Source organism: Annulohypoxylon maeteangense, assembly GCF_022496945.1.
Source record: "Annulohypoxylon maeteangense strain CBS 123835 unplaced genomic scaffold GGS22scaffold_13, whole genome shotgun sequence".
Classification (NCBI taxonomy): Eukaryota; Fungi; Ascomycota; class Sordariomycetes; order Xylariales; family Hypoxylaceae; genus Annulohypoxylon; species Annulohypoxylon maeteangense.
In genome coordinates this window covers 885,234-911,721 of record NW_025953260.1, presented here as the reverse complement: position 1 = coordinate 911,721, position 26,488 = coordinate 885,234, and the positions used below count along the sequence as shown (strand labels likewise).

At 47.0% G+C, this 26,488-nt stretch overlaps 11 protein-coding genes across 11 annotated transcripts; 3 read left to right on the top strand and 8 right to left on the bottom strand.

Moving 5' to 3' along the window:
* Positions 1–69: 69 nt before the first annotated feature.
* On the bottom strand, positions 70–711 carry GGS22DRAFT_190592 (glycine cleavage system H protein-like protein; the record flags this gene model as incomplete). Its single annotated transcript, XM_047964998.1, has 2 exons — positions 70–470; positions 582–711. 2 exons carry the CDS (start codon positions 709–711, stop codon positions 70–72), a joined length of 531 nt encoding a protein of 176 aa, XP_047817111.1.
* A 1,699-nt stretch (positions 712–2,410) lies between these two features.
* On the top strand, positions 2,411–3,849 carry GGS22DRAFT_38195 (P-loop containing nucleoside triphosphate hydrolase protein). The gene is made up of 3 exons (XM_047966949.1): positions 2,411–3,473; positions 3,529–3,603; positions 3,672–3,849. Exons 1-3 carry the CDS (start codon positions 2,688–2,690, stop codon positions 3,768–3,770), a joined length of 960 nt encoding a protein of 319 aa, XP_047817110.1. The 5' UTR covers positions 2,411–2,687; the 3' UTR covers positions 3,771–3,849.
* Positions 3,850–4,943: 1,094 nt separating this feature from the next.
* On the bottom strand, positions 4,944–6,284 carry GGS22DRAFT_38176 (uncharacterized protein). Its single transcript, XM_047966948.1, has 2 exons — positions 5,750–6,284; positions 4,944–5,586 (listed from the first exon to the last, which is right to left on the bottom strand). The coding sequence occupies exons 1-2, from the start codon at positions 5,908–5,910 to the stop codon at positions 5,103–5,105; spliced, it is 645 nt and encodes a 214-aa protein (XP_047817109.1). The 5' UTR covers positions 5,911–6,284; the 3' UTR covers positions 4,944–5,102.
* Positions 6,285–6,560: 276 nt separating this feature from the next.
* On the bottom strand, positions 6,561–11,643 carry GGS22DRAFT_168317 (TIP120-domain-containing protein). Its single transcript, XM_047962129.1, has 6 exons — positions 11,438–11,643; positions 11,225–11,383; positions 10,806–11,145; positions 7,744–10,750; positions 7,359–7,697; positions 6,561–7,298 (listed from the first exon to the last, which is right to left on the bottom strand). The coding sequence occupies exons 3-6, from the start codon at positions 11,048–11,050 to the stop codon at positions 6,822–6,824; spliced, it is 4,068 nt and encodes a 1,355-aa protein (XP_047817108.1). The 5' UTR covers positions 11,051–11,145; positions 11,225–11,383; positions 11,438–11,643; the 3' UTR covers positions 6,561–6,821.
* Positions 11,644–12,415: 772 nt separating this feature from the next.
* Positions 12,416–15,108, bottom strand: GGS22DRAFT_168315 (actin-like ATPase domain-containing protein). The gene is made up of 8 exons (XM_047962128.1): positions 14,779–15,108; positions 14,103–14,706; positions 13,989–14,055; positions 13,659–13,929; positions 13,504–13,603; positions 13,342–13,451; positions 13,036–13,285; positions 12,416–12,984 (listed from the first exon to the last, which is right to left on the bottom strand). The coding sequence occupies exons 1-8, from the start codon at positions 14,940–14,942 to the stop codon at positions 12,640–12,642; spliced, it is 1,911 nt and encodes a 636-aa protein (XP_047817107.1). The 5' UTR covers positions 14,943–15,108; the 3' UTR covers positions 12,416–12,639.
* A 572-nt stretch (positions 15,109–15,680) lies between these two features.
* GGS22DRAFT_168313 (uncharacterized protein) lies at positions 15,681–17,283 on the top strand. Its single transcript, XM_047962127.1, has 2 exons — positions 15,681–16,595; positions 16,660–17,283. The coding sequence occupies exons 1-2, from the start codon at positions 15,821–15,823 to the stop codon at positions 17,097–17,099; spliced, it is 1,215 nt and encodes a 404-aa protein (XP_047817106.1). The 5' UTR covers positions 15,681–15,820; the 3' UTR covers positions 17,100–17,283.
* Positions 17,284–17,481: 198 nt separating this feature from the next.
* Positions 17,482–19,280, bottom strand: GGS22DRAFT_168311 (Clavaminate synthase-like protein). The gene has a single exon (XM_047962126.1). It carries the CDS (start codon positions 19,195–19,197, stop codon positions 17,617–17,619), a length of 1,581 nt encoding a protein of 526 aa, XP_047817105.1. The 5' UTR covers positions 19,198–19,280; the 3' UTR covers positions 17,482–17,616.
* Positions 19,281–19,616: 336 nt separating this feature from the next.
* GGS22DRAFT_180819 (tRNA isopentenyltransferase) lies at positions 19,617–21,049 on the bottom strand (the record flags this gene model as incomplete). The annotated part of the gene is made up of 2 exons (XM_047963805.1): positions 19,617–20,924; positions 20,978–21,049. 2 exons carry the CDS (start codon positions 21,047–21,049, stop codon positions 19,617–19,619), a joined length of 1,380 nt encoding a protein of 459 aa, XP_047817104.1.
* A 491-nt stretch (positions 21,050–21,540) lies between these two features.
* On the top strand, positions 21,541–23,650 carry GGS22DRAFT_168307 (SecY subunit domain-containing protein). The gene is made up of 3 exons (XM_047962125.1): positions 21,541–21,751; positions 21,888–23,232; positions 23,297–23,650. The coding sequence occupies exons 1-3, from the start codon at positions 21,742–21,744 to the stop codon at positions 23,370–23,372; spliced, it is 1,431 nt and encodes a 476-aa protein (XP_047817103.1). The 5' UTR covers positions 21,541–21,741; the 3' UTR covers positions 23,373–23,650.
* A 375-nt stretch (positions 23,651–24,025) lies between these two features.
* On the bottom strand, positions 24,026–25,530 carry GGS22DRAFT_38118 (ribonuclease M). Its single transcript, XM_047966946.1, has one exon. It carries the CDS (start codon positions 25,271–25,273, stop codon positions 24,038–24,040), a length of 1,236 nt encoding a protein of 411 aa, XP_047817102.1. The 5' UTR covers positions 25,274–25,530; the 3' UTR covers positions 24,026–24,037.
* A 446-nt stretch (positions 25,531–25,976) lies between these two features.
* Positions 25,977–26,402, bottom strand: GGS22DRAFT_190582 (uncharacterized protein; the record flags this gene model as incomplete). The annotated part of the gene is made up of 2 exons (XM_047964997.1): positions 25,977–26,308; positions 26,378–26,402. The coding sequence occupies 2 exons, from the start codon at positions 26,400–26,402 to the stop codon at positions 25,977–25,979; spliced, it is 357 nt and encodes a 118-aa protein (XP_047817101.1).
* Positions 26,403–26,488: the final 86 nt, after the last annotated feature.

The following is a 26,488-nucleotide window of genomic DNA, read 5'->3' as shown; positions in this document are numbered from 1 at the left end:
ACCCCTAGCCCCTTACCATCATTTCGTACCGTCGACATTTCGTGACATATCATAGAATAAATTTTACATCTACTCCGACGCTCCGGTAAATGCCTTATATTCCTCGAGGTCCATGAGCGTCTCAAAATCCTTGATGCCCTGCTCGTCGACGGAGACCTTTGCGATCCAGCCACCACCGGCTGAGTCGTCCTCAGGTACCTGGTTGATGGTGCCCGGCTTCTCCTCCAGAGTCAGGTTGATGCTGGTGATCTTGCAGGCGATGGGGGAGTTGATATCGGCGGCACTTTTAACAGACTCGACGGCACCGATAGCGTCGCCTGCGCTGACCTCCTTGCCCTCCTCCGGAAGTTCGACGTACACTACGTCGCCTAGCTCCTCGGCCGCATACTCCGAGATGCCGATCACGCCCTCCTTCTTGTTCGTGTTTAGGTCGATCCACTCGTGGTCTTTAGTGTACTTGCGGATATCTCCTGCAGCACAAAGAAGTGGTTAGTGGCTTGTAGTTGAGGTATGATTATGCGTGGTATGGAAATAAGCAATTTGGGGGAAATAAAATACACTCGCGACATCGGAGAGCTTACTTATCGGTGAGGCAGAGAATGCTCGCAGCGACGCCGGTTGCCAATTGGATCGTGTGAGGGGTGTCGTCTGTGCTAGCCGAGAGAGAGTCGACGGTCGAGCTGCCCGGAGGCATCGTGCGATTGATGCCATTGTTCAGAGTAGAGAGGTTGTAGTGCGGAAGGCGTGCGGGAGGAGAGAAATTTGAAAGATGGTAGTTTCGGTGAAGCTTTTCTCTCGAAGCTGTTTGTGTGCGACTGATATCGTATCTATGATACCACTATTCCGTAGGTACATCAAATTGTTAAGACTGGTACGATTTTCTAGAGCTCGAGGCCGAAAAGTTACCCGATGAATGAATCCGCACTGTATTTTATGGTATGATGCCCATAGAGTTGTACAGTGCGCGACATAGAAAGTCCCGGTAGAACCCGGTGCCAAGCTTAGCCAATCAGAAACTTTGAATTGGCCCCGCGTCATGATGAAACTCCGGCTGACATTGAAACTCAATTGATAAGAGACACCATTATAAGCATATCTAAGGATATCTGCGTCTAGCTTCTATTGGTTAATTTAATGGTCAATGCCGATTGGTTTGATATGTAGGTGTTATATGATGTTGCATTTTGCGATGGATGTTTATCTAAGAGCCTGCATCAACAACGCAGAGGAAAACAATTTGTCCGGACCGCCAATTATAATAAACAACGTCAACAACGTCTACACTTGTCTGCTGACATCGACCTTTTCAGCTATGTATGCTGATAATCGAATGGTCTAAGACATGCATATCCATTCTATTCATGTGTTTCTAGTGGAAGAATTCATCATGTCCAAATCACATAATACTTACATACAAGTACATATGTACTTGCTTTGTGGTAATAATCAAAAGTGTTTCGTGTTTCCTATCGCGAAACGTCGTTTACAAGGCTCGCGTCGCGTTCGATGAGTTGATTAACCTCAACCCGTTTCCTGTTACCCTATTCGTCGACCGTTATTGGTGCTAAGCTTAGCCGCCCCGGATTTGCGATTGCCAGCTGGGTTCTACGTTTTAATACGTGACATATTACTTGCTAGTAAATGGGAAACAGCGTTAAAATGAATAGGGAAAAGGTACGTGATACAAAGTTTACAAGAGGGGAAAAGAAAAGAAAAAGCAAAAGAGAAGAAAAATAGTTGAATTCATTTTCATTGATCCCAACTTCCATCTCATTCTTGATACCCACTACAAATCTTAAGAGGCTGCTTCCATTTGTGGCATATTACAGTAACAACCCACCTTAGAGTTCCTCTAGCCTCTAGGTAGCCCCTCAATCACGTACAGTAGGTATTTCGTACCTCAGGTTCCACCCGTAACATCTCCCGGGATCCCGCATCATCAAAGGCAAGGTAATTTCTAACTTGGCCAACTTTAAGAACTTCAATCGTGCTCCATCCATCCCCCAGCTGCCCAGGTCGTTGGACGTCGAGACCTTGTTAACGGACCGCTTCGAGGTACGAAAGGTGCTAGGTATGTATGCACAAAATATTCTATAATTCCTACCCAAACCAATTTTGGGTCTGTCCTTCATTTGTCATTTGACAGGAACCAATCTTCGTCGTCGCCATCTCCGTCTCCAAATTTCATGGTTTCGACCTCCCTTTTCCCATAAGGTCTACATACATAACCATCTCCATCACTATCTCCATATTCATATCCATCTACCCATACCCATATCTGCATCTGCATCTGCAACTACATCCCCGGATCAGCAGTCTAACCCTTTCCGAGTTGGCCACCGAATTCATCTTCCCATATTAACTATAGATGTGTATCAGCATCTACCTACACTAGCACTGACGCTGACGCTGACGTTGCTCCTCATAGACAGACGTTCTCTGAATCGCGCCGGACATCCCTCATTCATCGGAGTCCTCCTACATTCCAAGACAATCCAATGAAGTTAGACACAAGGGGCTAATCAGAGACCTTCTCGTCATCCGCCCCAAACTTCATTTACATTCCTTACGTCTGGATTACGGCCGACTGCTGCTATCATAACCCCTCCTCACCATCACCTCTCAACGTGGATTCGTCAACATTATCAACAGGGTCTGGAGCTCAATTCCACGACGCCTTAGATACGATGGAGCAGGATCCTTTTACCGCAACGCCGCCCGCAGCCCCGCGCGTTCCCCATGATGCCCTCGAGGATACCCTTGGCGGCATTGAAGGGACCACGCATTTAGCGGGTGACTTGGGTATTCATGAGCCATATCATCGCCAGTCGCAGTCTCTTGACCAAGGTCTAGCCAACGTCAACGGCAATGCTAACAGCGCGCAACCCGACGAAGTCGACCCGAACGTTCAATATGATGCTCCACAGTACGATACCACCCCTCCTCAACAACCCATAGGAAGACCTACATCGTCCATGTCCCCTACCGGCGAACGTCACTACAGTGAACATGTTTCGCGAGAAAGTAATGGTAACGGAAATGGAAACGGTGCGGATCGCAATACGCGTAACCACGTTGTGATCAAGGTTGGCATGGTAGGAGATGCGCAGATTGGCAAGACATCCCTGATGGTCAAATATGTCGAGGGTAGCTGGGATGAGGATTATATCCAGACACTAGGCGTCAACTTCATGGAGAAGACCATCAGCATACGCAACACCGAAATCACGTTCAGCATTTGGGATTTAGGTGGCCAACGTGAATTCGTGAACATGCTACCCTTGGTGTGTAACGACGCGGTCGCCATCTTATTCATGTTCGACTTGACGCGTAAGAGCACGCTCAACAGTATCAAGGAATGGTATCGGCAGGGACGTGGTTTCAACAAGACAGCTATTCCCATCTTAGTTGGCACGAAGTATGACCATTTTGTCAACTTCCCTCGAGAGGACCAGGAGGAGATTTCGAACCAGGTAGGTTCATTATATATGAGTAGAATGGAAGGCACATGACTAACAACTAATTTAGGCAAAACGATTTGCTAAAGCTATGCGCGCTGCTCTCATCTTCAGTAGTACCAGTCATAGTATTAACGTCCAGAAGGTTAGCTATACTATACATCTATACACACTTCCCCTTGGAATGGTTATATGCTGACTAATCCTGCATAGATATTCAAAATTGTTCTATCGAAGGCATTCGATCTCAAGTGCACAATACCCGAAATCGAAAACGTCGGCGAGCCTCTTCTGCTCTACCAGTCAGTTTAGATTCGGGCTCAGCCCAATCTTTGGGGGTTTGACATGAACTGGCTATTATGCATCATGCTTGAACACGCGATACGACTGCGCGCCTCCAACCTATACCACGCTGGCACACTTTTATGACACTGAACGGCCGTTACGAAACTAATTAATCATAACTCGTTTAGGGACCTGAACTTGTCATTGCTTTATCGTCACAATAAAGCATGTTCTTGGCACCAACTAGACTATTCACGATCAACAAATCAATGAATACTTCATGCACTTGCAAGCATCTTGGACGAGCCAGCATAACACTATCCAAATCGCCGAGAATCCATCTAGAAATTTCCTTTGTTTGAGACGTCACTAGACGGTTTCCATCTTCACACGGGTTTACAACATAGTCTCGCATTCAGGAGTACATGCGCGATTTCGAACATGAAGGGGGTTGATTTGCTAGGTAGCATGGCTCAACGATAAATCGCTAAGACGAAGACCATCAACCACCGACCACCGCTAAATCCGAATTTGCCTTTTCACATACTTGTTTTTTCTGCTCCCGAGGAGGTCCTCAAGGGGTGAGGTACCATGGGGCGTATTGGTGTAATTACTAGTCATCTCACGCAACGTTGGCGTTGGCGCGTTCGTTTTCCCCCTCCTTAATGTTTAGCCTTGCGCTTCACATCAAACCTAACACTCCTACTACTACACAAATCACACACACAAGCACACTACGTCTTTGCGAATGGTTGGATGGTATAATTGATGCCGAGTTGGAAGAGGATGAAGTAGACGAGGCGGATGATGACGCAACTATTCCTGCTACCATCACAGTAGCCAGTTGAAGTAGAAGAGAATTCAAGACTGATGAAAAGCATATATTTTCTTTTACTTCTGTTATTATTCATGCTGCTTCATCTTCGTGAATGTTGATATTCTTCTTTTTCTATGTATTCATGTCTGTCATTACTACCAAAAGGTATTATAGTAAGTACGATAAGGTATGTGGACCCTAATATAATGATACCCAACCTATAACTGCCTAGGCTCGGAAGGATATGCGAGAGTAGGGATCTTTTTGTCTATTCATTACATCTTATCGTCACATTTCCTTCTTTCTATAAGATACATACAAGCCCGATGATAAACTTGTCGATTTGATTTCCCCTCTCAACTCCCATTACCTATAACCTTTCCTATTTTCCCTACTCCCCCGGTTTCGTTCCCTTTTGCTGCGTGGTATCCCGGGATGGCTTGATGCAATTCCGTACTTGTACACTTCCCCTATCTCTGCTCTGCTCTTTTCAAACACAGGCAAATAGTAAATCTTAACTGGCTAGGAGTTAGAGACACCACTCACTCCGATCCCCCCTTCTTAGCCCCCTCGCCCTCCCCCTTCTGCGGGTCCTCGCGCGGGTGCTCCGCCGCGGTCTTCTTACTCGGCACATCGCTCGAGCTCGCCGCCGCGCGCGTGTCTTTCTTTTCGATGATCTCTTTGTACTCCTTGTGCGCCTCCTTCTTCTCCTCGTAGTTTGTCGCTAGGGCGGTGTTGTCTGCTGGCGGAGGAGGCACCTGTTGTCCTGTCTGCGAGCTGGGGGGCGTGGGTTCGGAGTCCGGCGGCGGGGATTCGGGTTCTGAGGCTTCGGATGGTGGTGGGGTCGGGGGTTCTGATTCGGATGATGATTCGGATGACGAGTCTTCGGCTGCTGTGTCGGATTCAGACTCGGACTCGGACTCGGAAGGCGCGGCGTGGGAGCTGCTGTGTGCGGAGGGTTTCTGCGATGGGCCTGAGAGCAGCCATGCTAAGCCGACGACGGTGGCGCCGGCGGAACCGATGAGCCTGCGGTTGAGGAAGAGTGGTGTGTCAGCATTCTATGCCGACATGAGTTTGCCGAAACATACGATTGGGATGATCCCAATTGGTCTGCTGATTCTCTCCTCTCCTCCGGGCTGCTTACATCTGACCGTGGAGGGCGGACAAAAGGAATGGAGAAAAGACTCACCAGGGCATATCGCTCGAATTCTCTGCGCTGCCGCCATGGGCACTACTCGCGTATCCTCTCCGGACAGCTGAGCGCACTACTAACGGCCGACTCGTAGATGTTCGCGCAACCCGTCTAGTGGCGATGCGGAAGGTAGAGATGAGTATGCGAGACGTCGACATAGTTCGAGTCTATTCCAATTAAGATTAAGGCAAGCGGATTGATTGATGTTGGAAGTGAACAAGTTAATTGCCGCCGAGGTAGGTCGGAGGATTGAGGTGAGATGTCAATGAGTGAATGAGTGAATGTTTGCAGGATTCCAACGAATGTATGTGTAATACATGTACTTGGCAGAGAAGAAGAAGAACTTTGGAATGCAATTGTCTCTTATGTAAGTCGGCTCAACAATTGCGTTTTGGGTTACTTTTACCTACAAAATACATGTAGGCATATAGCAATACCGAGGTATTCCGTCGTAGTATTCCGGGAATTGAATCCGCATCCAAGGGAAAAGAATTTCACTTATTAATATAGATAGCACATGTATATATTAACCTTAAGTGAGGTATATTTGGAACTCTCGGCCTTCACAAAATACTACACATGTCTCAAGGTACCTCTACGTAGATACACGATAATCGGAGCTTGTGTGGGGCTCTTCCCCGATATCCCGGTCAGACTTTCATGAAGCTTTACCTTTTATCGACGTCATTAAAACAGATCGATGCTAGTTTATCGGGTCAATTTGATCATAGCTCTTTTTGCTTCCGACTTAGCACATACAGAGGCAGAACAGCACATCAGCAAATTACGAAATTGTTTCTTACAATCATTGATGCAATAGTAGCTATGAACAAGTACAAGGTGTATGTACTAATTCTAGGTGTTTTTTTCTTTTTTTCTTTGGTCTGGCATTATGTGACATGACCTAGCCAACAGCCCTGAACCGAGAGTGTATGCCGTGAAGTGAATAACGGATATCTTTCTGCGTAGCATTAGTTGATGACTTGTTGTAGTGCGTGGTGTCGCAATCATCCGTCAGATCCTTCACAATGCAATTCTCAAGCTCACTCCCACTCTTCACTCTTCGCCTTCACATGCCCATCTCCTTATTCTCTTCACGCAATGTCTTCAGCTGGCGTTCAAAGTCCTTGTTGACCCATTCCCAGTACTGCTGCCAAATGGGATTCTGCACCGACTGCTGTACCTGAGCTTGACCGGCGCTACCAGGACCGGCAACTCCCGGTAGCGTAGTCTTGGTCTTCTCCACAAGCAGAATGGTGACGCGCAACACACTCTTAATAGCCTCCTCTTGCTTTTCGACTTCTTGCTTTACCGCGCCGTCTCTAAGCTTAGTGGATAAAGTCTTCCTGTAGCACTCCGCCACCGTATCTAGCCGTCGAGTAGTTTCTTCCGGGTCAATGGCAATCAGCTTGCTAAGCATGAGATTACAAAGTGACCGAATATCATTCTCGTCGTTGAGGCCGGCGATGATTCGGTCATAAAACTCAAGCGAGCTAATGCGAGAGAACGCTGTTTCCATAAGAGCATACAAGGTTTCGTATGCGCTCTTGATGCATTAGTTAGCAACCTGTCTTTATCATTGATACACTCATTTACTGTGACTTACCTTGCGAACCTCTAATCCGTCATCTACAAGATGCTTGAATGGCCCCATCTGAACCTCGTGAATAAGCTCTGGCTTGATAACGGATTCGGTTATGACGAAGGGTATTAATTCGCCGAGATGCGGTAGGATTAAGTCGGGTTTGTTGTGGGTTGCCGAGTTCAATGCTGTCATGCCAATGCGGCGGATGTCCATGTCCTCATCTTTCAATACTCTTAGGAGCATGTCGACCAGTACGGGCTTCAGCATAAGATCGAATGACTCGTCGCTGTCTGGCAATGTGTATCGGAGGGCCTGTACAGCCACGCCTCTGAAGACAGGTGATTTGTCTCCCAACAATTCCTACAATGGTCAGTTATTAGTTAGTAGTAATACTATGAAAACATACCTGGAGTTTGGGAATATAGGTCTTGGGTTCCATTATAGCTAGTCGTCCTATGCACTCTGCACAAATGGCTCGGTTGTCTTCAGTTTGAGACGCCGTAAATAGCAATCCCCAAATCTCACTCTCATACAAACTAATATCAGCCGATGATGCAACAACCTGGTGCAAGACTTCCCGAATGGACTGGAGAAGCAGGTACTGTTGGCTGCCCGACTTCTTGATGGCGGTTAAAATAATCGGTAGGAATACGGACATATTTCCCGCACCTGCACGGCCTAAAGCCACGGCAGCAGAGACTGATACCTTGTCCGGCTCATCGTGGAATTGCTCCAAGAAAATACTTGGCTGAAGGTGGGAATTTGGCCCGAGTCGCAAACCAATTTCTCCTAGGATGGCTAATGCGAGACTTTGTCGGGCAGTATCAGGTGGCGTCAATCTACTAGATTTGTTAAGTTCGTCGATAAAACTCTCGACGTTCACACCAACCCGACCCCCGCTTGCGACGAACAGGGCTCCGGCAACCTTTCCAACGACAGTCGGATCACCCGCAACGCCAACTCCTAGAACACCTTCCATCAAAGGCTTACCCATACCACTTAAGCCAACATTTGACACGAGAGTGACCAAGGATTCTAAGGCCAAGCCACCGACATTCTTCTTGAGAAGTTCGCAGATAGTATCGATGAAGACTGTCGAAGATACTAGCTGAGGGTGCTCCAATTGCAATTGGGCGACGACTAGCAGGGCCGGGCTTAAGAGATAAGCATCATTCGCAGTAATCACAGGTAAAATAGCAGCTACAATCTCGCTAGCTGTGGCTGCTTGAATCTGACCTTTGACTACTGGGCTTAGAATCAGGTGCTGCAATGCTTGAATGCAAGAGCTTCGAAGAGCGCGGTTCGACTTCCGCAGTTGACCGCAGAGCTCCAACGTGACCTTCTCGATCCACGCTGTCTCGAGACTCCCCGGGGTCGACGAATGTGCTGCAACGTTGTCGATTGCTCGTACAGCATATAGACGCGTTGTTTCATTTCGCAAGCGATCTAAAAGCAAATCTAATGCACCTTGTCGCTTATCGGCAGGGATCAGAGCGATTCCGTCTGATGATGATGTCCTAGAGATCAATGTTCCAAGTGCTTGAATAGCCTTCTGGCGCACCTCAGCGTCAGCGTCAGCTGCTGAGGCACGATCAAGTATAATGTCGTACAGCTTCTGCAATTGTGGTTTGTACTTCTGGATCGTAAGCCTAGCCCTGGGAGGAGTGATAGCCTTGACTAACTCCTCCGCCGTCCGAATAGCCTCACTTGAGATCTTGTAAAATCTATCGCGAACAGCAGATACCACTCCTGTAACGATGCTCTCAAGGAAATGTTGGAATAGACTCGAGGAGTGCGTCTTTACGATATCGCTTGTGAAATGAAGGACCGCCACTCTTAGTGTAGTAGCAGTAGCCGATGCGGCACCTGATAAAGTCATCGACGTCGAGCTTGCACCCCCTGTCATACCTTTGGTAACGTCGATTATCGGCTGCATAACCTGGTCGAAATAATCGGACAAGCCGCCATTCTGCACTGCAATCAAATCGTCTAACAGGTTGATAATTGCTTGCTTCGTAGCAATCTGTTTGCCTTTTAGTAGTTTTGTAGCTACTTTGACGATCTGGGGGGTGAGTTTTTGAAGATCAGCGCGCGGTCCGGTAGGAGGCACCGATTCACGAGCGGGAGACGTAAGTCCAGTTGCCCCAAGATAGGGCGCCTTGTTAGTATATGCGATACCACCACTGCTCTGTCTGCGGCGTTTTCGGTTCTCTCCGAGAGAAGGAACAAGTTCTTCGTCGGCTGAGATGGATTGGATTACGCCTTCGCCGGTTTTGCGAATTAGCAAAGACATAGTGCTGATGACTTCAAGTCGAACACTCTCCTCGCGTTCGTCGAAACGCTTGACCAACGGGGAAGCAATGTCATTATATAAAGTCCCCTTTTCTAGTAAGTCGGCGCTGCGCATCGAAACTAGAGTGTACAATGCTTTTGCAGCACATCTGCGGACTTTCCAGCTTGGATCATCGTCATCGTCAAAACCAACATCGTCTTCAAATTCATCGTCGTCATCAACTTCTTCGTCGTCGTCATCTTCTTCGTTTTCATCCATCTCTTCATCTTCATCGACCGCATAGTTGGGGTCGTATTTTAGATAACGAAGACATGCAGCAATGACCTTATCAGTATAATCTCTCATCTGTAGACCACAAGATGTGAGAAACGATTCAAGAGCGACTAAAGCAGTCTCGCTGATTTCGTTAAACTCAGGATGTAATTGATCGTTGCCCTCATTAAGCGCATCCAGTCGGCTCTGAAATTCCTCTTGGCCCAAGGGAGATAAGACGAATTCAATAAGCAGTGGCAAGTAGCTGCCAAACTTGTGAGGAATCGATCGAGCAAGTGAACCCATGATAGAAATGTACAGGCGACGTATGACGGGATTAATTTTGGGTTGCTGGAGATTCTTGCGAAGTTTTGTAACGAAATTATCGAGAATTTCAGTCGTAAGATAAGGCGCAAGGATAGCAAGCGCAACAACTGCTCGTTTCTTGGTGGGGGATGGTGTGGACGCTCTCTCCAACACCTGGACCACGACATCTTGTAGTTTCTCAACCTCTAGGGGTTGCAGCAGGGGTCCAAAACATCGAACAACCTCGATAAGTACATCGACAGCCTCAGTATCAGGATCTCTATTCCTGTCCAGTATTCCGCGTGTCCCACCAATTGGATGATCGGGGGTTGAAACACCCAGTATGCGTGGAATGAGGGCACGGCTAATGACTGTGTAGGTTTGAATGACATCTTGAGTTGGAGTCACGCCTCGGACGGGTCTGGGTAGCGACGTGATCGCGTTGCGAAGGGCCATGGACTGAATGGAATTGTCGACTGCGTTCTTGATTTCCATTGTACAAAGCTTATCCAACATAGTAGACAATGCCGCAATAGGAATCTTAGTAACTAATGGGCCAATGCTATTATACAGCCGTTAGTAACAATTGAAGCTCAAGGATTATATTTTTAACGTACCACTTGACTGCTAAATTCTGTACCTCTCCATTTTGGTCGTCCAGATGTGCAACAACGCTATCCATAATACGCGATGAAGTGCCATAATCGTGGTTCAAGAACTCTGCCTTCTGCTTGGTGAGGATCTGATGCAAATCGTTTAACGACATGAACCGAAAGTCGGGATCAGCATCTGACATTCGGGATAGAAGAGAATTGATATTCTGGGGGTTCGGATTATTAACGGCGGAGGACGAAGAAGCCATGGTGGGCAGGTTGGAAGGGTAGTTGTCTAGAGAGTCGTCGGAAATTCTGGATGCGAGAATGCCGGTATGGATAGATAATAGGGCAGTCCTAGAACCTGAAAGATATCATGTAAGTAATAGTTACTACATGGGAAAAAAAGGTTTCCATGGATGGAATAGGCGGCTACCTAGTACCTTCTAGACTTAATCCCAAGCTGCCGTAATATACCAATTATGTGGTAGAGGCAAGATCGAGATGTCCACTTCACAACCAGATAAAAGTTCGGTATGGATGTATTGGGATGCTGAGAAAGGGATGCAATCCTTAAAAATTAATCCTATCTCGGGTTGTCTCTGGAAAGAAGTCAATAGGGCCTAGTCAGGCGACTGAAGCAGCTCGTCGCGTACCTTGATAGAATGAAACGGACGTTTTAGGGAACCAACGTCACGAAAGGAAGGGAGAAAAAGAAAATGAACTATCAAGGACTCTCCAGGTCCAGAAGCATGCTTTTAGAAAGATTATCGCCGGCTGGAACGAGAAAATTCATGAAGGTTATCGGGAGAAGGGAGAAGAGAATTATTGGTGTACGATGACAATGAATTGTGAATGTTAGATCTAACGTGAATGGCAGGCGTTGGAAGTCAAGAAGGTGGGGGTGGGGTAACTTAAGCTTCTCCTATTAAGTAAGCAATCAACATCACTGGGCAGCAGCTTCCAAAGCTCAAAAGGTACCTACCTACATACCTACCTACTAGGGTACCAGATTCTAAAGTTGAGGCATGTAGCTGTATTATGTCAAGCACGTACAATATTGAATACATCATGGACCCAATGGATTTCCACAATCACAAACGCAAACGTTTCATACCTAAATGTACCTATTTGATTTGCCATAGCAGCATCCTGGCCAACTGCACCATTAGATCTAATGTGCCCCTTCAATCCTAGCGACCAAACATGGCAGTTTAAGAGACACGTTCATATTACATTAAAGCCAAAAGAAGGTTGGAAAGAAGTTTGGTAATGCTGTTAATAAGATCGCCGTGTCTACTAATCTCTGATATCTGTCTTATTCTTCTCTTTAACCTTGTACTTACTTGATTAACTACCTAGAAAGAACATTTAGGAAAGAGCACCAGCATTGATACGAATTATATCTACTATTAGTAGGCAAGACGGTGCAAACCTTGGAATGAGTCATCATGACCTCGGAATATGCTGACTAAAAGTACAGCTTACCTAATCATATGATTACCTAATTGGCTCCGACACAGTGCAGTGACGGGATTTCGGACAGTGTCTGGTGACATAAGCTACTTACATAAGCCAAAAATTGATTACCTAATTATACTTACATAAACATAATCTCATCTTTGGTTAACTAATTGCGAAACATTCATCCTCTTTTTGAAACTTCCTACCTAGTAGTTACTAACGGCTATCAATACAATATGAGTTCGCAACCAAACATCCATATCCTGCAATGCAGGAATACGAGTACTTGCTAAGTACCAAAAAACGACCGATCCAGGTGATGCACATACAATTTCTCCCTCCATACCTAACTAATCCAGGTTGATATACCGACAATGGGACATAGCCTCAATCTTTAACTGTCATACTGGATTGCGACGACTGATCGCTTTCCTTGCTGTTTCCGCCCATCAATATATACTGTGAATTCCGCTGTGGCTCCCAGAGGTTTGAACTCTAGCGCATAATCCAGTCTCTTATATCTCTTCCCGGTAAGGCTTGTATGCCACTCTAACTTTTCCCAGGAAACGTCTGGAACCCACTCAATCTTGCACAAGGTCGATACCGTATTGACATGCCGGTTCGGGGCCGGCTTTTCCGTACATTGATAGACTTCCGTACACATCGTTTTACTGAAGCCCGTTTGGAACGTCCTATACCATTCAGCCCGGGCGGGGTTGCACTTAGTCACATCATCGCCCTAAATCAACGTTAACACTGAGTTCAAAGAAAATCATCGTCTTATACAGACCCTCTTCAAATACCAATGCATTTGATTGCGTGCCATCCACACATCTTCGTCGAAGTCCCATACTCTGTCTTCTTCCAGGTGTTTACCTTTTTCAAAAGGCGCTAGGAATTCGACTCCGAAGTTGGCCCTCGAGATCGTCGAGGTAACGGCGATTGGGGGGACGGGTAGTTTTTCTCGACGGGCGTCGTCCATATTGGCCCTGTTATTAATGAATCCCTTGAAGACAGCACCCCGACTTATGGCCGTTCGTCTTTTAACCAGTATCTATCAGCCATGCTCATAATTACTTAACGTGTGGATACTCACGGTCTTATGCCACCAGACTGCAAAACCTGGATATTTTGTTTCGTATACTTGGTCCTGAGGATCTCGTATAGATAAGGACTTGAGCCAAGTCCACCCACAAGGATGATGCCCTAAGATACTATTAGTTAATATCACAGCTTTATGGAGCTGGGTTTATATTACGGTAGCATTTAAGCCCTTCCATTTCACAGAGTCTATCTGCCCATCGATGAGCTTCTCGATTTTGGCAAATACAGTGGTAAATGCTTTCTGTAAGTCAGATCTATATATGTTAGTTTCGTGGGGAGAATTCGCGTTATATAGAGAGGGGTGGATACTCTTTGAAATGGATGCGCCCTCTCTTGATGAAGGGCAGACGGCTGGTATCTGTTTGAGAGGATATGGTGAGGAAAGCTTCAGCTGGGACCGACACAATGTATTCTTTCTTGCTGTTTAAAACCTTGAACTGTGGTTTGATAGCTTGTTCCCACTCGCCCTTCATTACATCTCGGACGCCTGCTTTGCTTAGGCGACCCCAACCCATTCCAAGCCGGTTCTTGCAAATCTGTTCGAACGCTTCGTCGATGAAGATGCCACCGCAAAGCCCTCCTATGAAGGGATCATCGTCAGTGGTATTTCCTTCAAATCATCATGAGAATAACACTCACCTACTCCTTCTGCTACTTCACGCACAGCAAGTGGATTGGCCTGTTCGATCTCATAACTAATTAAATCCTATGAAATTAGCTCAAGCTCAGTGTATCTAGAGAGGGGCCACGAACAACAGTGCCGCCACCAGCATCACAGATGATGTAAACATCACCTTTATTAACCCGCCTTCCTGGCTCGCACAGTGTGCTAAGTGCTGCAGCCTCCGGTTCTGGGGCGAAGCTCAAGGTTGTATCACCGGCATCACGCTCGTTGAGGATGCCAGCTTTCTTGGCAGCCTCTTCCATCCCCTTTCGGGCATATCCTTTCCAAATGGCTGGAAGAGTTATAACCACGTGGAATCGAAGGGCATCGATAACTCCCCGGCCTCGGGCCTTCGTTATCTCATGAATGATATGATCCCAGAAGCCTCGAAGGTAGTCTGCGACGAGTTCCACCACTGTTTTCCCATTCTCCCGCAACATCTTTCGTCCTCTGAGAATGTAGTCCGAGGATCTAATTTCTGGCGAAAGATCCTCATCCTTTAATAACAACAGCTTGAACCAACGGAGTGGGTCGGAATCAGGAGGGACATCATAGCCCCAAGTGACTTGTCCATCCTCGTAGCAAAGCTCGGTAGGGGCCTTGCCTTCCTCTCGCCCTGTTCCCGGCCAGGAAGTAATCAGATTGATCTGGTGGGCCTCAAAGTCAGCAGCGGTAGCCCAAGCAGCTCCGGAACTGTTTGTTCACCGAGTCAGCAATGTCTTACTACGATGGTGATACTAAATAATGAACTCCGAATACGCGTACTAGGTAGTTCCAAAATCTATCCCGATGACCATCGTGTCATCCTGAAGATCCGGATCGCTTGCTTCAGTATCACATTCATTATCGCTAGGATCTCGGAAATAAAAGGACCCCTCAGATTCCCTTGGCCGTCGCACCAACCCGGGCGTCCAAAATCGAGATGACATAATGAGAATAGAATGAGTGTTTACGTTATACAACAATACATTTCAAGCTGGAGATTTGATAGACTTCTAGACGGACAAGTGTAGCTGGAGCGCATAGAATTATATACATCTATGTACCTGTTCAAGATCATATGTTAATGAATACATACCTACTTCGAAGGTAGGTAAGTACTCAGGAAGAAATCTAGATACGAATACAATCGTATTTTTCGGCACTGTCTCTAACGAAACCCTTATTTTCATGCTTAGTACATGTAGCTTATTTACTCGATCCATCACGTATCTGGGGAAGGTCACATGCCGCATTTGTTACTAGATCCTTAGATGTATAAGTTTGGTACTGTGCTGCCCAATTCTGCCGCCGAGGCATGTGTGGACGAATTACATCCCACCTCATCGCCAACAACGCAACCATATTCATAACACCGGCCATGCGTGGCCCCAAATTTAAGAAACATAAACACGCGAGGCTACCAATGACGAACATTCGTAATATTTTCTATATCTTCCAGTTTTGATAACCAGCAATTCTTGTCAGGCATTAATGCCTCGTCAACCCCGTTTATCGCCTGATGTCGTGTTTCGCTCTGGAGCGCGGTCTCGAAATATTGACTCTTTGACAAGTCAGATAACCCACAGTGCGCTTTCTTACAACACGATGCTATACGGCATGCAGTGTAAAACCAGCCTAGTTGAACTATTGGCCATCTTTTATGAAAATAGTGGTCAATATAATCGAGTAGTCATGGAAAATATTATTCTCCATGTCACCTGCCTATTCAATAAATCCAGCTCATCTGTACATATCTACTTACTAACAAAGATTCTAGTGCTCATATCTTACTCTGTATTACATCACTCTAGACTTTGGTTTTCTGATGTCTATTTGCACTCAAACTCTACTTTTTTTTGTGAATATTTTCATAATGGTGTGGAAAAAATCATGGTTTCCCAACAAAATTTTCAAGCAGACCAGGACACTGATAGTTCGCCCTAAAGCGAAACACTATGTAGATAATGATCAAGCCCTTGCCTATGGACACACGCCAGACAGTCCGACTGGTTTCTCGATCGACCTTGGCGACGGCGCACTTGCCACAAAACGCCCAGAGACACGGGATATAGGGGTTAACACGGATTCCGAGGATACACAATCGAAACCAAATACTGTCTCAATTGACGAACACAACGCAGCCATAGATTCCCTCGCCCACAGCACTGAACAAGAATACCAGGCCCGCACCAAAGCAGAGAATGAAATCCAACAGCTGAACAGCAAGTTGAAGGCTATGCAGACTAAATGGAAGCGAACAGCCAACCAGTTGGACCAGATGCTCTCTCAATCTCAGGGGTTCAACAAAGTCACCGATGAAGAGTTCAAAGATATGGCCTTGCAATTACAGTACAACATACGCAATTTCGCCATCCAATACTTCAGTGATCCAGCCAAAGGGAGTGGGATTCAGGTCAGGTCTTTCTTGCTGAATCACATGCCTAAAGACTTTAAATTATATCTCAAATCTCGAGAGAACTGCCCAGCAATAATCCAGGCATTCATATGGAAAATGCTCACAGTCTTTATTTTCAATAAGTTCCTGTGGGCTGGGTGTGCCTCAAGGGGCTTTAGCCAATTATGGCAACAGTTAAACTTCGGTAAGTGAAGATCCTAGATCCTACATTTATATTCAGGTATTAACATGATTTTCCCTCTTGCCAGAAAGAACTGGAGACCAGAAACTTCACATGTGGCGCGCCACAACAGCGACACTAACTTCCCAATCCATGACCGAAAAAGATTTGAGCCATAATCAACAGACAAAGGATCGGGTTTTACATGATATCCTGGAGATTACCAAAGCGCTGTCGGATCAGGCATACGATAGCGAAGTCAGTAGCATAATAGACGACGCAATAAAGCTGGACAAGATCATCAGCTTGCAGGTGGCCGGAGTGTCATGGAACTTCCAAGACGATCGCGACGAGATACATGCGAAAACCCGTCACGCACCAGATATGGGAAGCATGGTCGTTGTCTTCCCTGCTATGCTCAAGCGAGGCAAGTCCAATGGAGAAGACTTCGATGTTGAGTATGTGCTACTACCAAGAATCAAGGAACTATGTGTAGTTGAGGGCGCGCGAAAGGAACAGAAGGGATAATAAACAGTGAGATATTCTGAAATATCATATGTGTTATGACGGATACTTATGTCGCACTAGAGACTGTCGTGCAACATTTGTGGCTCTTTGCGGTTCAGGGGTTCAGGGGTTCGGGATCCTTCAATGTTTGTAGTGTGCTGACTAACTAAGCCTGATGAATTCATCAATATAACGAATGAATAAGTAGGAATCATTACCTCGTGATTTATTTGATTTGCTTAACTTGGACGGAATGCCTTTAGGAGTTTCCGTTGAAATTTAATCAAATTGAAATCATCCCTCTTGTGAATTAGCGGCGTCACCGAAGGATATGGAGTGCGAATGATCGCATGCTTAGGTACGTACCCTACATACAATACACATCACACGATAGAACTAAGCATACAACTTTAATGTCCTAATTCCTAGCACGTGAACTAAGAGTATAATCCTCTATCATAATCAAGGAGAGAAATGGTGAATAAGGCAAGCTGTTATTCCTATCCCTCAGTCTGGTAGGCCTAATTGCCAGGCCAGCTTATAACCGCGCACTTTTCCCTTTTTTAGTACGTCCTATCAAATACTTGGTGATTGGTGGTTTATTCGAGCCGTCCTCAGACGTTTTGAGCTCGTCGATACTCAAAGTCTTGTCCCAGATTTTGTACTTATCATTAAACTTGATAGCCTGCATCATCGGTAGCTCAGTTGTCCCCTCTTCTAATGCCATCAGTTGGGCGGATAAACACTTCATCTTGCTCAAATATACTTCCCTTGCAATATATGTCCCTTTCAAGTGCCTACCACCTGTAGCAGTATCGAATTGCTTTCTCCCGTGGAGGACGCGCATGTTATCGAACAACACGCAGTCGCCTGGTTTCATCTTATACTGATACACCCATTGTTCATCCTCGAGCAGGTGTCGAAACGTCGTTGCAGCTTTTAGCCACTCGAGATAGGTTTTAGAAGTTCTACCTATAAACAATTCCTGGTCGCTGGACTGAAATGGTGGTGACCAATGGACAGTTAAGCCCGTTTCGTGAAGAACAGGGTGGAAATTTTGGTAATAATGCCCGTTCTTGGTGTATGCGTACCGAAGAGGCCTGGAAGATAGATGCTCTAACATCGAATTTTTTGCAATTCGAACTAGAGAGGAAGCTCTATAACCATCGCTGAACAGAGAGTCTCCGCCCTCACACGTATTCTCAAGGCAGTGTAAGAGTTGAATGCGGGGCGAATGAGATAAATAGAGTAAGTCCTGGTGTAATCCGAGGAAAGAGCTCGTATACGCCACGTTCTCTGCATTTGGTTTTGAACGCACATCCCAAGTCCTACCGTAAAATGTCTCCTGTATGTTTCCGATCTGATTCGCAATGGAAACAACCGACTCCTCGGATTGTGGTACATTGCGTAGAAACAGCAACCCATGAGTATGGAGTCGATGGAGCCCGGAAATAAATCCACTTTCACCCGCCATCCATTCGTTGTAGTCAACGACCAAGAGATCCTTTTCAATGATCTCCTTGTCCCACAAAACCCACCTCGGGGTCGGAATGGATTTGGGTTTAGCATCACGGGCGATCCGAGCTGCTGCATAATGGGACGTATGGTTTCCTTGGCTTAGGAAATCATTTTCCCATACGATATCAAGCCCTCCATCCTCAGTAACTGAGGCTTCGGCAATGGGAAGGTTAGTTGGGACATCGCAAGTGCCGAAATTCTTCTGTCCGGAGTCGGGGTCTACGCATATGTTGCAATTGCAAGAGTCTCGCAGCCAATGCCGACTCAAGATTTGTGGCTTTTGTGACATGCGAACAACGTTAACTGAGGCATCGTTGTTTAATTCGATTTGCATGTCAGGCTTCTCTTTTGTTGGCACCGGCTCTGCTACCCCCTCTAGCTCCGACCGATTTGACAACCTTCTTTTGTTACTGCTGACCATTTGAGTCGTTACTCTACACCTCTTGAACCAAGGAGCAGATCCATATTGAATGGTACTAAACTGATGAGTTGTAGTTCGACCAAGACGGTGGCCTAGATTAGGGATGCCGGAGATTACATGCTGATTCCTAGTGCTTAGAAAACCCCGCGAAATATGAGTAATGGGTTTCATGTTGGCCATCAACAGTAAGAACCGAGGAAGACGAGACCTTTCAATGAATACTGCCAAAGATGAAAAAGAATGAATGTGGGATGATATATCACTTATGTAATTAATGCATATCTTAAATTTGACGAGGTCCTCCCCCGCTCTGTAGGATGATCCGGCTGGGAAATTTAAATTCAACCAATCAAACGACTGTGTTGAAACCCGCTAAACTTCTCCTGGATATATTGGGAATAAGCAAACTATGGTTCAATGCATAGGATGTTGATTTAATGATTATAAGAAGTATAAAGATATATTTAGATGCATAAATTCTAGGTACTACACCTACCTAGGTACTTATATGGACCTCGGTATGTGACGGACTGATTCGCTTCGTCATCTACTAACCGCTAAATTCATAATAGCGACATCGTCAAAGTTTATATTTATATTTATATTGTATGAAGTGTAGGCAAGTTCTCCAGCTGCCCTTCCGGAAACTTCTCACCCGGATCAAGACACACTAAAGCAGTCCTTTTCTTTCCCTGGAGATTACGACGATGTTTTCGCCCCTTGATATGCTTCTCCCATTGATCCTCAGTCTGGAGAGATATATTGCAAATTTCGCAAGTTCTAACTTTCAGAGCGACCGGCGAGGGTGCTGCCAAATTCTCAAAAGCGGATAAAATTTGGTTTGCTGTGCTAGATACTTCTGCTGGTTTGGCCAAAGGCTGCCCGTTGAGGAATCCGGTGCATATTTTAGCCGCAGGTTCAAGAACGTCAGCCGAGAAGTTATGAGCATTAGAACTGTTCAATAAGAACAAATAATCCATCGCCCCGTGATCTTTGAAGGCCGGAATAGACTTGGTTCGGATCCATCTCAACTGATATCTAGCATACTGCCTTGTTGCAATCTTCATCTCTTCCAGGCCGGCATCTTTCAGCTTGTCTTTCTTAGATTGACTCGACCCGTCTTGTTCGGCTTCAAGAAAAGGTTCCATCTGTTTGTACCCGATTGATTGCCATATCCCACGGGTCACATCCACACCATCACCCTGCTCGGATTGTAATCGTCGGCTTTCGTGCAAGCTTCTCACCTCACCCATTAGTCCATTTCCGCACATGTTATCTACTCTCTTATCGAGCCGTTCCTTTAATGCATCGGGGTCCGTGTACACCCAGAACATCAGGCATTGCCAAGAGCCACGTGCTGAGCCAGAGAACGATTTAACTTGTTTCTGTTGAGCATATATGTCCGATGCCCGTTTACCGGTGGTGAGAAATATTTCGAGGGATCGTTTGATCTTGCGTCGATCATCAGGATGCCATCGATCTGCCATGGCAGGATCCACCTCCCGAAGACGTTCCAATATCAAATCAGTTGGTCCGTCCAGGATTGGGAATTGTAATATATTCTCTTCCTGGGAACGATGTTGCGAGCTATCGTCATCAACGCTCCGGGAACTCACCAAGTGATCATCAAAAAGTAGTGCATGTATATAGTAATGGGTACCGCCGACTACAATAGGAAGCTTCCCTCTACTTCGAATCTCGCGAATGAGCCTAGTAGCTTCCCGCGCAAAGATGTCAACAGTGTATGTTGGCTCCGTAGGGTCAATCGCTGCCAGGAGATGATGCGGAACACCTCGCTGATCCTTGGGCGGAAGTTGGTTTGTAATAACCGGCAATCCCTTGTACATCTGCATGGCATCGGCGTTGATGATCTCGCCATTGAACCTAAGTGCGAGGTCTACCGCAAGCTACGCCGAATATCAATATATGATTCATAGATTCGACGAAGGAAGTAACGTACATCTGATTTACCTGTGCCTGTCGTCCCCAGGATAGCCACAAGAGGCTCCTTAGGAGAACATGCTGTAGTCATTCTTAGAACATTTCTAAGGGAAAAGGGCAGAGAGTGTTGTCTCAATGCAAACATGAATTAGGATTTCGTCATTTGGAATACTCAAATCTACTTATTATGCTTTCTAAGTGAGATTTGAACGGGTTTGTCAGCTACAGATTTTTAACTAAATTAACAAAGCTTCAAATCTTTTGCAAGTCTAGCTTAGTCCTAGGTACCTAGGCTGCTAGGTACGGGCTGACTGGGCAGCTGGGGTCGCTAACTCAATTCTTTGGGGAAGCTTCCATTTTGAGTCAAGTGCAGGTAAGGGTCCCTCAAAAGACCCACCGAAATGGGTTTTTGGCGTATCCCTGTCTCTTCGAGAAAGCACTGAGGATCAATTGATAATTACACGTATCAGAGGTAAGTGGCACGTGACGTCAAAGCTAAGCTAGATTTTGCTCCACTCTGTCCCACCCAATCCACCTATCGCATAATGGACACATAGTTCAATTTGCAATTTGGGGCTCAATAATTTTTTGAAGCCAGATTTGTTCCTGCGACCAAATCCAAATCCTCTCTCCTTTTAATTCGAGATTCGAGACAAAACATTGCGACAACCTCTACATCAACAAGAGGGCCTTTCGTCGCTCATTTTTAATCTATTTTTCCCTTCTACCTTCTCCTTTCTCCTTTATTCCTATTATATTCTGTCACGTTGTCACGTTGTCACGATGAGTAGCTGTAAGTTTATGACCTTATTTACCTAGTTCCCAGTACTCCTGTCCCTCAGGTTTGGTCTATTGATGGATCAAGATCGCGACGCGACTATGTATCGGTTGCCATTGAGTCTCGACATGACTAACATGATCTTCATCAGTGCGGTTTCTCGACCTTGTCAAGCCCTTCGTGGCATTCTTGCCCGAGGTTCAACAACCAGAGACCAAAGTTCCTTTCAACCAAAAGTTGATGTGGACAGGTCTCACACTTCTGATCTTCTTGGTCATGAGTCAGATGCCGCTTTATGGTATCGTGTCCTCCGACACCTCCGACCCTCTATACTGGCTGCGAATGATGATGGCGAGTAATCGAGGAACGCTGATGGAATTGGGTATTACGCCAATTATCTCTTCGGGGATGGTCTTCCAGCTCCTTGCCGGTACTCACATGATTGACGTCAACCTTGACCTCAAGTCCGATCGTGAGCTCTACCAGACTGCCCAGAAACTGTTCGCCTTTATCCTCTCTGCCGGTACCGCCACTGTCTACGTCTTCACTGGTCTTTACGGTCCTCCCTCTGACCTCGGCGCTGGTATCGTCTTCCTTCTCATTCTGCAACTCGTCGTCGCTGGCATGATCGTCATCCTTCTCGATGAGCTCCTACAGAAGGGCTACGGTCTTGGAAGTGGTATTTCCCTGTTCATCGCTACCAACATCTGCGAGTCTATCATGTGGAAGGCGTTTTCCCCGACCTCGATCAACACCGGTCGTGGTCCTGAGTTCGAAGGAGCCGTCATTGCCCTCTTCCACCTGTTGATGACGTGGCCTAACAAGCAGCGCGCTCTGCAGGAGGCTTTCTATCGCCAGAACCTTCCCAACATCATGAACCTCCTCGCCACTCTCCTCGTCTTCGCCGCCGTTATCTATCTCCAGGGTTTCCGCGTCGAAATCCCCGTCAAGTCTTCCCGCCAGCGAGGTGCCCGCGGTTCTTACCCCGTTCGTCTGTTCTACACCTCCAACATGCCCATCATGTTACAATCCGCTCTCTCCTCCAACATCTTCCTTATCAGCCAAATGCTCTACTCTCGTTTCTCCGAGAACCTCCTCGTCCGCATGTTCGGTGTCTGGGAAGCTAGGGAAGGGTCCGCTCAGCTCTCCGCCATCTCCGGCCTAGTTTACTACATGTCCCCCCCGCTCAACTTCCGCGACGCCGTCCTCGATCCCATCCACACCGCGGTATACATTACCTACATGCTCAGCGCATGTGCTATCTTCTCTAAGACCTGGATCGAAGTTTCTGGCTCCAGCCCTCGCGACGTTGCCAAGCAGCTGAAGGACCAAGGTCTCGTCATGGCTGGCCACCGTGACCAGAGCATGTACAAGGAACTGAAGCGCATTATTCCCACGGCTGCCGCTTTCGGCGGTGCCTGCATCGGTGCGCTTTCGGTCGCCAGTGATCTCATGGGAGCTCTCGGCTCCGGCACTGGTACACTTCTTGCCGTCACGTAAGTATCTACCTATACAACACCATACATGTATGTATATAAGATCATGCTAACTCAAATTTAGTATCATCTACGGCTACTTTGAAATCGCCGCGAAAGAAGGCGATCTTGCTGGAATGAAGGGGATGATTATGGGATAAACACCCTATGCTTATGATCATAAGTCCTAATTAACCCGCTACGACGGCGCAATGTCAAAAGTGCAATTATTTCACGCTACGTGTAATACCTAAGGAAAGTAAAAGTTCATGGGGATTCTTCACCGGGGCGTGGCGAAACTTGGAAAATGCATCAATGGCGGTCTGCGGTCATTCTCGTCGGGTGTCCTTATGAGGGGGCCCTGGGACGAAGAGTGTATTAGTTTACATATAGTAGTAACCCCGAAAACATAACATGTATATCATATTTTACTAGTTCACTCGCTAAGCCCGCCTTGGGTTGTTCATGTGCGTCTTGTGCATTCCGGGTATCCTGAGGAGGCTTATATACTTACTCAGGCAGGTAATATAAGGCAATCCCCCACAGGATGGTATCTTTTTACTGACATTCATCTTTTCAGTTATTTATAGACCACTAGATCAATCCTATACAGGTAGGAGTCGGTGCTTCAACTGTGCTGAAACAGGTACTACACCAAAAAGGAATCATTTTCACGTTTCTTTATTGGATATGCTATCACGACCTCAGTTTCGACGAAAACGAGTATCTTCGGAAAAGACGCGATACGATATTTACACTGAATATATGTACATGTCATATATACCTAGGTATACATAGGTAGGTACCCAATCCCAGGTTACCGGGCTTATGCAGCCACCCACTGTATCTGCAGCGTCGTTCCGTGCGAGCCCTTCGCGGAGTACACGGTGCCCTGCGTCGACCCACTGGGCACGGAATCGGCGTACCAGTCGTTGCCGGCCGTATTCGCCAAGCTCGACCCGTCCGCGGCAAACACGTTTGCCGCCGCGCTCGTCGTCGATGCAGAGCACGTTAAAGAGCCCCCGGATACGGTGCAGTACCCCTTGCTGGATTTAAGCGTGAACCCGCTACCTGACGAAGTCGCCGTGAAGGTCGCGCAGGTCCCTGTCGTGTACCATTTCCCGCTGCTGATTATGCAGCCTTTTGTCGAGCCCCCGGTTACGGCGTTCAGTGTGCCCTTCCCGGAAAACGTTCCGGTCGCGGTGGGCGAGGAACCACCTGTTGTTGTTGTGGACGTGGGGGGAGATGTTGTGGTTGTGGGCGTTGAACCCCCACCGTTCTTGGGCAGGTACTTGACCCCTGTGCTGGGACACCCGCCAGAGCCACTGTTGTCTGGGCTGGTGGGGACGAATTGCCCGTTGGCGACTGAGCCGTAGGTGTTGAAGTAGTAGTATACTTGCTCGATGGCGTTGCTGGAACACCCGATGTACACGGTTTCCCCGTTGTGGTTCTTGGAGAGTGCGGCTTGGATGTCAGACAGCTTGTATGTCTTGCTTGAGCTGGGCGTTATGCCGGCGTCGGCGAGCCATTTGTAGGTTGGTAGCGACTTGAATAGGCTGACTGTTGTGTTGAAGTAGTAGTGCACTTCCTCCGTCGCTTGGTAGTTTGTGAAACACTTTGGCTCGAGCGTCGATACGCAGGTTCCGTGCTTTCCCCATTCGTGCTCCCAGAACGTCTCCCCTGTGCCGTCATTTGGCAGCCAGTACGTCTCCATGTATGTTAGGAGATCGTTGTCGCCGGACGACTTGAGGATGTCGGAGATGTTGGTGTAGGCGCGGCTCTTGTCACATGTTGCATCGTACGTGCCGTCGCAGTGGTCGGGCCAGAGACCGTGGATCGTCCACGAGTCATCCGGTCCGACGGCCGGGTTTGTGTCCCAGAATTGCGTCTGTAAGAGCGAACCACCGGGGTAGTTGAAGCAGCACAAGTCGGCTACCGTGGTCGAGTTATGACACGATAGCTCCGTCGTGCTGGCGCATGTTTTGGGAGCGCCGCCGAGGACGGCCTGTGCTAGACTCAGCACGGTCAGCGAGCCGGCGGTTAAAGAGCGAATAGATGCCATGTTGACGGAAGCTGCTGTAGTACATCCATTTTTCCAAGTCGAGGTCCGGAGACAGACAGACGTCCTTTTAAAGATTTAACGTTCCTTGGAAAAGGGTTTCTGTTTGCGTTTGGACTTGGGGTCAGGGGAGAGGCGAAAGAGACTGGCTGATTCGTTATCATGTGAACGAGGATGTTGCGCCGCGATTCTTCCCCACTGATGAGCGATCAGCGCTACATTGCAGGGCTCCGGACCAGGCCACCTTCTCGATCTGGCGAATACCGAACGCTCTTCGCACTAGCCGTCGTCGAATCACGCGCTAGATCTATCTATTCTCCCTTCTGCCCTCAAACACCTCAATTAACTTCCTCCTTCAATCAGAAGCCCTAACGGCGCGCTTTCGTTAAAATTGCTATATGTGGCAGTTAAATAGCTTCAATGCCGACCGATTACCAGCTTACTTACCAGACCGGGAAGCTATTGGCTAGTTATTGGATTGGATTAATCAGATACGTCACCGAAGACGGCTTTTATTGATGAGTCGTGGGTGTAGGAGGTCTGAGACTGGCTTTATTCCAGGTTTTGCTATTCTCTGCACCACGTGGGCGGTATCATTCGATTACAAAATGATCCTTATAATGCCCAAGTTCCACGCGCGCATATACCTGGCCACTAGCACGTTGGTCCATCGATGCTAGTGTTTTTATCCTCCTCCCGAATTATCCTAAGCCTCTATCGTCTCCAAGGTCAAGTCCGAGAAAACCATGTATAATCCATTCCTTCTAAACCGTAGCCTTGATGCAGTTCGAGCATCGTTGATGTCCGCAGACTCCGCCGTCCGTACGGAGGCAGAAGAGGGCGGAACTGGGATTGGAGTGTTGTAAAGGGAGCTCGTCGTTGTGGCGAACCGACTCGCACCAGCAACTATCGAGGGTGTCAGCTTATATCCAATACTACAAATAGATTCGATGAATTTTAGGAAAAAGGTGACGGCGGTTGGTACTGACCAGAACCAGACGAATCTCGGCTCCTGCCGCTTCACTCCCGCGTCTGCATCTGTGCTCCTGTTAGTAGGTATTCCCGGAATGGATTTATTAATTGACTTGGATAGGTAGTATTATTTACCTTTAGTTCTGGAGTGGTTCGGCATGGTGGAATTGATCGCCGATGATAGTCGTGAGTAATCAGTGTGAGTGTATTTGAAGATTCGCGTGAGTTCTCGTCAATACGTTTTTG

Coding starts and splice junctions, on each gene's coding strand:
- GGS22DRAFT_38118 (XM_047966946.1), bottom strand. CDS start 25,273: ATGGCATCTATTCGCTCTTTAACCGCCGGCTCGCTGACCGTGCTGAGT.
- GGS22DRAFT_168317 (XM_047962129.1), bottom strand. CDS start 11,050: ATGGCTTCTTCGTCCTCCGCCGTTAATAATCCGAACCCCCAGAATATC. Junction 10,751..10,805: donor CAGAATTTAGCAGTCAAGTG/GTACGTTAAAAA, acceptor GCTGTATAATAG/CATTGGCCCATTAGTTACTA. Junction 7,299..7,358: donor ACGGATTAGAGGTTCGCAAG/GTAAGTCACAGT, acceptor TAATGCATCAAG/AGCGCATACGAAACCTTGTA.
- GGS22DRAFT_168307 (XM_047962125.1), top strand. Junction 23,233..23,296: donor GGTACACTTCTTGCCGTCAC/GTAAGTATCTAC, acceptor ACTCAAATTTAG/TATCATCTACGGCTACTTTG.
- GGS22DRAFT_168311 (XM_047962126.1), bottom strand. CDS start 19,197: ATGGCCAACATGAAACCCATTACTCATATTTCGCGGGGTTTTCTAAGC.
- GGS22DRAFT_168313 (XM_047962127.1), top strand. CDS start 15,821: ATGTCTATTTGCACTCAAACTCTACTTTTTTTTGTGAATATTTTCATA. Junction 16,596..16,659: donor ATGGCAACAGTTAAACTTCG/GTAAGTGAAGAT, acceptor CCCTCTTGCCAG/AAAGAACTGGAGACCAGAAA.
- GGS22DRAFT_38176 (XM_047966948.1), bottom strand. CDS start 5,910: ATGTCGACGTCTCGCATACTCATCTCTACCTTCCGCATCGCCACTAGA. Junction 5,587..5,749: donor AATTCGAGCGATATGCCCTG/GTGAGTCTTTTC, acceptor CCTCAACCGCAG/GCTCATCGGTTCCGCCGGCG.
- GGS22DRAFT_38195 (XM_047966949.1), top strand. CDS start 2,688: ATGGAGCAGGATCCTTTTACCGCAACGCCGCCCGCAGCCCCGCGCGTT. Junction 3,474..3,528: donor AGGAGGAGATTTCGAACCAG/GTAGGTTCATTA, acceptor CAACTAATTTAG/GCAAAACGATTTGCTAAAGC. Junction 3,604..3,671: donor ATAGTATTAACGTCCAGAAG/GTTAGCTATACT, acceptor AATCCTGCATAG/ATATTCAAAATTGTTCTATC.
- GGS22DRAFT_168315 (XM_047962128.1), bottom strand. CDS start 14,942: ATGTCATCTCGATTTTGGACGCCCGGGTTGGTGCGACGGCCAAGGGAA. Junction 13,604..13,658: donor GGGCGCATCCATTTCAAAGA/GTATCCACCCCT, acceptor TAACATATATAG/ATCTGACTTACAGAAAGCAT. Junction 13,286..13,341: donor CAGTCTGGTGGCATAAGACC/GTGAGTATCCAC, acceptor ACTGGTTAAAAG/ACGAACGGCCATAAGTCGGG.